The sequence below is a fragment of the Microtus oregoni genome, unplaced genomic scaffold (genome assembly GCF_018167655.1).
Source record: "Microtus oregoni isolate MIOR12 unplaced genomic scaffold, Mior012 000057F_ref0000458, whole genome shotgun sequence".
In the NCBI taxonomy this organism is placed as follows: domain Eukaryota; kingdom Metazoa; phylum Chordata; class Mammalia; order Rodentia; family Cricetidae; genus Microtus; species Microtus oregoni.
Window position 1 is genome coordinate 5,925,007 of NW_024543833.1, and position 8,779 is coordinate 5,933,785.

At 38.0% G+C, this 8,779-nt stretch overlaps 1 protein-coding gene across 1 annotated transcript; it reads left to right on the forward strand.

The window, feature by feature from the left end:
• The first annotated feature begins 1,180 nt into the window (after positions 1–1,180).
• LOC121438774 (dynactin associated protein) lies at positions 1,181–4,583 on the forward strand. The gene is made up of 3 exons (XM_041639189.1): positions 1,181–1,237; positions 3,487–3,567; positions 4,233–4,583. The coding sequence occupies exons 1-3, from the start codon at positions 1,181–1,183 to the stop codon at positions 4,581–4,583; spliced, it is 489 nt and encodes a 162-aa protein (XP_041495123.1).
• Positions 4,584–8,779: the final 4,196 nt, after the last annotated feature.

Consider the following 8,779-nt stretch of genomic DNA (forward strand, 5'->3'; position numbering starts at 1 on the left):
AAATAAATAAATAAAATTTAAAAAGTGAGGGCTCTCTGAGATACTTGAAGCTCACAGGGTCTTTAAAGTCAGTTTTCTTTGCTGTCTACTACAGTTTTTTTCTGCTGTTGGGACAGAGAACATCAACTCTGAAGCTGATATCAAACACCACCTCAGCTTTGCATATTGTGTCCACTTTCCATTGTGAAGTGTGGAAACTAACCAAAGACACAATTTCTTTCTCTGAGTCTTTTCTGCTCTAGATACTCAAGAGTCCTTTCTCATGTCGTCCTTAATTTATAGAATTGAGAGCTTCTGGAATACACTGTCTCTGATATTTACCTTTGCTAAAAATCATGCCAACGTTATTTTCCTGGTCCCTCTCTACAGTCACTGATTTTAATAACACAATGGATGTTTTCCACCATCCATTTAAATTTATCTTTTTGTAAGGATAGAAGATAATGATTTTTATTATTCATTGGCAATGTTTTCCCAGTAACATTTGCTCCAAATTTTATAATTGTGTTTAACATTGGTAATTCATTTACATTTTCTTTTCCTATTACAAGACTTTGAAAGTATTTAATTCTATCTAAGCCTAGAGGGAAGCTTTGCTTATTTCAAGTGTGAGATTGCTGTGACCAAACTGCTTCATGAGGGGAACGCACCCGTTACCAATGTAAGATCGTTCCTATGTAAAAAATAAAGACAGTTGTATTTACTGTGAAACTTAAGTTTATTTTAAACCTGAAATCTTAACACGTCTTATCACTGGAGACTTTGAAGTTAGTCAACACCCTAATCCTTCTGTTTGCTTAGGTATAGGATTCCTCAACATGAATAATCAGGGAGTGGCTTTGTGGCCTCTTCAGAAGCCTCACAGGATTCCTAAACTGTGAGAAATTGCATGAAATCAACGGGGCAAGAGCCTATATATTCCCAGCAGTCTAACATCATTCATATATAAGAGAACCTTGCCTCCATGGTACTTTAAAGAGCAGCCAGTGGCTCTATTTTTCTTTATCTAATTGTGTGATAGCCTTTATCATTTTTTCCTGGAAGATAACTATTAGTTCACAGACTTCACGTTGGCTAAAGGCACAGTTATTAATTTAGCAGAGGTTTAGCATTTCTGCCTTCTAATCCACACAGCGGGCACAGAGTTCGTTGGAGTTGCATCTGAGATCACCACCCCAGAATGGGTAGAAAGCAGCAGCAGTACACCCTGAACGTTGAGCAAAATTCAGGGGAACAGGTGAGTCCTGCAGAAAACTCTTCATCACTCTCCTGTCTAAGATTTTTGGTTTCAATATTCAATCTCGCAGGGACTTTTTAACTCTATGTTTGCCATGGCAGAGTGAATCTGGTTGCAATTATCATGGATTTGTTCAGTGTGCCAGACTGTGTTTTTATATTCTTGATAATCTGGAAATTAGGCTTGGTAACTGTATTTTAGTCTTTATATCAAAACTTACGATGATGTGCCAGGATGGAAAATAAAAAAAAAGAAAAAAAAGCAAAAACAAAAGATGATTTGAAGGGTCATCTTTATAGGAAAAATTGCAGCATGATTTTTATTTCTACACAGATTAGTCCTTTGAAATTATTTATTGTTGATTGTCCCCCCTAAATGTGGTCTATTTCTAATAAAAGTAACAATGAAAGGAAATGTCTCATGGAGGGGGGAACTTTGTTGAAAATATATTACTCCACTAATGTGCAAATCAGCCTTTTCTTAGACCCATGAAAACAAATCTAAATGGTCTCATTCCATACTCAAACTAATGCCTTCATTTTACAAATGAGGAAATTGAAGTGTTTGTCAGTACATGTAGCTAGCTATTCAGAGTAAGAAGCTGAATTCCTTTTCTAACATATGCTTCTTTATAAAAGACAAACTACTTTTATAAACATCTATGTCCCTGACACAAGAAAATGACTTTTATCAACTAGAGTTTATATACAAAATAACAGCAAAGTTAGAATATTCTAGAAAATTGTGTTGTAAATTGACGTTGCACAGGAGAGCAGTTTAGTTTTCAAAACTAGACTATCATAAGCTTAGTGTATATTCTCCCAGATTCCAGGAATGCTGAATGACACCACTGCTTCAGCCTCATATAGTAGAGAGTTTGGTTAGGTTCCCATGTGCTGCTGAATATGATTTATAGTGTTTGCTCACTATAGCAGAAATTTTGATGCAATTTAGTGCATTGTGTAAAGTATTTAGTTAGGCCAAGGAAACAATGAGATAAGCTTTCATGATGACAAAAACAAAAAGGAATGAAAGGAAGAAAGAACAAAAGGAAGGAGGAAGGGAGGGATGAAAGGAAAGAAGGAAGGAAAGAAGATATGAAGAAAGGAAGAATGAACAGAAGAAGGGATAAAATTTTATCCTATTTTTAGCACTGACAGTTAACCTGACCCCTCTTGAGATGCTTAAACTTGAGACAAGGGAGTCTTGTTTAAAGCAATTATGCATGTTTATATTGGGAAGCTGAAAAAATCATTTAAAAAACTCATAATTCTATCTATATCACTGGTGTTTTTTCTTTGAATTTAATTTAATCTAATCCTCCTAGCTTGTTTATCACATGGAATAATTATCAAATAGCCAAAATATTTTCTTTAAAAATTATAATTTTATCAAATATATTAATTACACTTATATATTATTATGTATACTAATATAATATTAATTATAATTCATGGACTGATAGGCTATAACTACTGAAACTTTTTGTAAGAGGACACACTGAAGTTGTCTTTTGTTCCCCAATAAGGACTTATGTTTTCTTTGTACGAACTCCCCCACATTGCTGTGCTTGGTTACTACTGTGGATAGTGAGACACACACACCCACCACAAAAAAAAAGCAAGGACTCTTAGGTATATTTCTTTATACATTTACAATCAATGACTTATTAAGTTGTTATTTGAATAGATTATATGATTGATTACTCAAGATTCTAATAATAAGCCATCCTTCAAATGTTGGCAACTTTGTTTTTACTTTTTCTTTATCCGTATGTACTGACTAGAACCTTCAGGAAAATATGATCCCCTTCTCCTTCCTGTAAGGAGAGGGCCCTCATATTTCACTGTTAAAATATATGGGTCATTGTGCTGAAGTAAACATTTCCTGTCACATATAGAAATGATTTTTTTTTTCAATTTTAGTCCGTGTAGAGTCATTTTGCTTGCCTCCTTTTGTCAGGGCAGGATGCTTACACTGTTCAGTGCTACTGGGGCATCTATTGATATGATCAACGTATTTTCCTTCTTTGATCATTTGGTGTGAAATGCAAACATATATGCGTTATAGCACTAAACCATTATGATACCCATAGAATTTACTCAGTTCTTCCTTTGTGCCATGCTACACTCATATTATACTGTTTGTTTTATGTATATTTATGTTCCCCAGATCACATAAACTTTCCTCTTTCATAAAGTTTAAGACTTGCTATCTACCTGATTATTTATTTACTTGTCTCTGTATAGTTATTAAGAAATCCGTACTGTTCAACTGAGGGAGCACAATGTGGCTGTAGATCCCACCATGTGACTTGTGAGCTGCATTCGGTAAGGTCGGAGGGGAGGTGGTTAGATGCACCTACTGTTCCTTTGAATAACAGGAAACAGGACAGTCAAGTCTTTCTCTGGCACTTTTATGAGGTTCCGGGGACATAAGGTCTCCTACACAGTAAGAGCACTAGAGTGTGTCTTTAAGATTCCATAGGTCAAAACCATTTCACTTTGCCCGTTTATATATTTCAGTAAGATTCCTTGTATTTATGCCTGACACATAAAATATATTTAATAAGTAATTTTAATTACAGATATTAATATTGAATGTGAAATATTAAACACAATGAACAAGGAGCAAAAATAAACAAGGTCTCTGCAAGTTTCCACCTTCCAAAGACAATTAGCTCAGTGCCCTTATTTGTATACAGGTCACATCACTACTAATTAGAGCTCTGTACCTGATAATATTATGATGATTTCTAAGGTTAGTTATTAAATATGAAAACTTATTGATGTAATACAAAGTAATCATTGAAGGATTTTGTTTTCCTCACAAGATTGTATATGGTGTGTGTGTGTGTGTGTTTGTATGTGTGTCAGGAAATTTATGGTTTCATAACAGTCTTTAGAATAATGAAGTACATTGATCTTATACTAGATGAAATATGTTACCTATTACTATTTTATAATTGCAGAAATAATCACTCTTGTCTTTTCAGGTTAAAGAAAACTCATGTTCACTCTGGAAAATATTCGTAATGTGTCTGTTGGCTTGTCTAGTTGCCACAGCCATTACAGCTCTGGCCTTTTATTTTGGCCGCTTTGGCAACCCCACCAATACCACCATCATCATTCGCACGGATGGAGGGTCCAGTCAGGATTCCTGCACCACTGCATCGACACCATCTCTGACTTCATCACCTGCACCTGGACCTGAGACCACTCCGTCTTCGACTACTATAACTACCCCAGACTCAACTCCCTCCCCACCTACACCTACTACAGAGATGGCTAATACTACCATAGAACATGAAGTTGAAATTGAATATGATTATTCTGTGGTGGTGTGAACTCTTGGTCCTCAAGTTAGATCAATATCCTTACTGAAATAGGACATGTTTAAGATGCTGACATGACATCTCAAAGCACATGGCTTAGATAGATCCACTTCTCTTCTAATCTATGCTGCTTTCCATGTGCTGACAGTCTTGCGCTGATCATGTAAAGATAGGGCTTCAGCAGTTCCCACTATTTTCTTTCTAGAAGTTCTCTCATTCTGAGACTTTTTACCATGGCGGGGGACAATGGAAAAGGACTAAGGCTAGGAAATTTGAGTAGGATCTGGCTAGATGGTCACTAGCTTCCTCTCTTGCAGAATAGAAAACTGTTGTTCTAAGGAAGGGAACATATTTCTGCATTTCTGCCATGCCTTGCCATGCTGGCCATGCAAGGACAAAGTCAGCTGAGGTAATCATGTTATTGCTTATGAATTCTAGCTTACCGACTTCTCTCCTTGGGATAGTTAGGGGTGGTAAAGGAATATCAAGGAGGGACTGGGCTCTAGATCTCTCTAGTGGCCCTGGATATCCAGGGAGGGCAACATCGTGTAGAGCACATGTATTGTTGGGCACTGTGAAGGGCAGAGGTGCCGTTTGTCTAACCTGGAGCATTGAGTCTTAGGAGTTTTGGTGAGATGTCCTCTGCCTGACTTTTTGTTGTCCTCCCTTCCTGATTTAAAAGTTTCAATAAACTTTAAGTTGTGCATGCCAAATCTGAGTGTTATCTCTGATTTCTTAGCAGCCTAGTCCACTGACTATGGTAAGAGATTGGAAAATCAAAATTTCTGTAGATTCTGAGTGACTCGTATAGGCTAATACAAAGAATGTTTTATTACCTCTTTTGTACTATTAACCTTTTGACATTATTTTTATTAATTTGGGGGAGAATTTTATAAAACATATTTTGAACATATTCTTCCTCCCGACTCCTCCCAGAACGACCTTTTCCATCCTCCCATCCCTTTCCAACCAACTGTAAGGTTATTTCTTTTTTATTTTTGTCTTTCATCCTTGAGCCTAGCTCGTGTAGGTCTGCTAGTTTTGGTAGTGGGGCTTGCCCTGGGTCACCTCTACCTGGGTCACATCATTATAGAAAGGTGACTCTCCATCTCCCAGAGACTGTCAAATGCCAACAGGTTCACAACTAGTGATGCCATTACTATCTGCCTTCTCCCCTCTATGCTAATTTTTTTGTCAACCTGGCTTTCATGGAGGCTTTGGGCATGCTGTCACCACAACCACCTGGAAGTCTCATGTGAAACTGCTCTATTGTGTATTGGAAACAGTGTTTCTTGGAGTTACCAACCACTGCTGGCTCCTAGGAGCTTTTGGTGTGCTCTTCCACAAAGATCCCTGAGTCTTCAGTAGACCAGTGTGGTACGAATATCTCATGTATGGCTGAGAACTCTGCAGTCTTTGAGGGGATAGATCTGTATTTATTGACATATGTTATAAGGGGATACTTCTCTAATGAAAGTTAAGAGATGTACTAATCTGTGGGTACAAAGGTAAGAATTTAGGGGGTCAGTTTATTATTTTGTCAATTTAGCAGAATAATATTATTAGGCCCTCCATAGAAACGATGATCTAAGAGGCATGGGCTTGGGCCCAGTTAATAGGACGGAACACAATTACTACCTTATGAACCAGGGCTTAGATCTAATCAGAAAATAGTTGGTTACTCCTGTAATAGTTATGCTACTCTTCCACGGGTGGGCATATCTTGACAGACCAGTTGTTCTTGCTTGCAGTTTCTACAAGTGAGATAGAGGCATATTTTTTTCTTCTCTGCTGGCTTTCACAGCAGCTTGAGAACCATGAAGTCTATGCAGTAGAGATGTACTGCAGTGAGGACCATGGGGTCTATCCAGTAGGGATGTACTGCAGTGAGAACCATGGGGTCTGTGCAGTAGGGTTGTACTGCAGTGAGGACCATGGGGTCTATCCAGTAGGGTTGTACTGCAGTGAGAACCATGGGGTCTATGCAGTGGGGATGTACTGCAGTGAGGACCATGGGGTCTATCCAGTAGGGATGTACTGCAGTGAGGACCATGGGGTCTATGCAGTAGGGATGTACTGCAGTGAGGACCATAGGGTCTATGCAGTGGGGATGTACTGCAGTGAGGACCATGGGGTCTGTGCAGTAGGGATGTACTGCAGTGAGAACCATGGGGTGTTTCCAGTAGGGATTTACTGCAGTGAGGACCATGGGGTCTATGCAGTAGGGATTTACTGCAGTGAGGACCATGGGGTCTATCCAGTAGGGTTGTACTGCAGTGAGAACCATGGGGTGTTTCCAGTAGGGATTTACTGCAGTGAGGACCATGGGGTCTATGCAGTAGGGATTTACTGCAGTGAGGACCATGGGGTGTTTCCAGTAGGAATTTACTGCAGTGAGGACCATGGGGTCTATGCAGTAGGGATGTACTGCAGTGAGAACCATGGGGTGTTTCCAGTAGGGATGTACTGCAGTGAGGACCATGGGGTCTGTGCAGTAGGGTTGTACTGCAGTGAGGACCATGGGGTCTATCCAGTAGGGATTTACTGCAGTGAGGACTTCAACAGGAAAACGGGTTGTGACGCAAGCCCTACTCAACGGAGGCTTTTGCCTGGTAGTTCTTTAGCCACAATCTGCCATCGAGCCACGGGAATTCCTTTCTAGTCTCTTGTATTTGAATGATTTTTTTTAAAGAAGCATTTTCATGCCACTAGGGAGCAGAACAGATGCTCATTAAAATTATTTTTTAAAATTAATAAATACCTGTTGATTTTTACAGAAAGAATCTTCATGTTGGGAAATTCAGAAGAACTGGCAATCAATGACAAATAAACAATGAACGTTTCAGTCAAAAATTGAATGTAGGACAGTATATATCTGTATTAGAACAGAAAATGAGAACACAAGAAATAAAATTAAAGCAAAGGCACACTGAGCAAGACTTCAGGGGGAGACAAGGGACATATTTACAAACATACCTCATTTTCTCATGAGCATTCTCAATGTAATCCTCAAACTGTATATGCTGCTTGATCTCTACAACTACATCACTTAGAAATTTTTGAATTATTAAGTTGCCCTGTATGTATATTGCAATTGGAAGGGCACATTGGTTATCATTTGTTCGGTGGTACCAACATTTTGAGTGATTAATACTTGAAGCATAAGCTTTCCAATGTGTAACGAATTCCGTGGTGAACAAACCTGCCTGCTCCACCCCCTCTGACTGATAACTCTACAAAAGCAGACTGAACTGACAAAGGATGCCGTCAGCCAAAGATGGAGATTACAAATAAAAAATGGGTGAGTTCCAAATAATTCTATGTTTGTTTGCCGAGACAATAGACCAGTTATTAGAGTACATTTTTGAGCCTTGTAGAGAAAGGCATTTGCAGAAGGAGTTGATACATTATCATTCCTTCGATTTGTTTAATTATAGGCTACTTTCATTACTTCTCAGGTAGTGGTAAACATTAAAGCAGAGTCTTTGAGGAATTAGTCTATGTACTACAAAATCATTTCCTGGTAGAATATGAGCATGAAGAGAGATATCATGTAAATTTAAAAATGCCATTAAACTATATGAAAGAGTTAAAAAATGCAAGGGAATAATATTCATGACATTTTTAGAAGAGTTTAAAGAATTTATTTCTATTGTACATTGACATAAGAAAGTTTAATATTTGTTAGATTGGAGTGTACTTTCATATACAGATTAAATTTTGCTTTGTGATATATTAAAGATAGCTTTAGGATTTAAACACATGGCCAATAAAAGGTAATACAGACTGTTCTGTATTCTAGGCATTTTGAGTAATAGGAAGCTGTGCTGAGATTTCTCCTTCATGTGCTCAATATTGATGCAGAATGCAACAGTATGGAAGCTGCCTTCTCCAGGTTCAAGCAGCATCATGGCTGGAAAAATGACTTTCTGAGTTAAATATTGGCACAGAGAGGGATCCTGATTCAGGTTATCAGAGATGATCAGGTTTCTGTTATTAATAGAAACAGTATTGGAATGGATTCTTGAATTTTTCTTTTGTTCTAGGCTTTAATGATTAAATAAACCATTAAAGAGTCCACAGAGTTGTGGGAATTATCTTCACATGTTAAAATATCTAGCCTGACAACGTTCTAAAAATGTTACGACAATACTGAGTGGGTTTGCACATTTAGTAGGCAACTAACTTAGCTTATCTACAACCTTATC

What these genes read in the sequence shown, in the direction of transcription:
- LOC121438774 (XM_041639189.1), top strand. Translation starts at nt 1,181, where the DNA reads ATGGGTAGAAAGCAGCAGCAGTACACCCTGAACGTTGAGCAAAATTCA. An exon ending in AGCAAAATTCAGGGGAACAG is followed by an intron (nt 1,238 to 3,486) that starts GTGAGTCCTGCA and finishes GTCTCTGTATAG; the next exon opens with TTATTAAGAAATCCGTACTG. An exon ending in TGACTTGTGAGCTGCATTCG is followed by an intron (nt 3,568 to 4,232) that starts GTAAGGTCGGAG and finishes TTGTCTTTTCAG; the next exon opens with GTTAAAGAAAACTCATGTTC.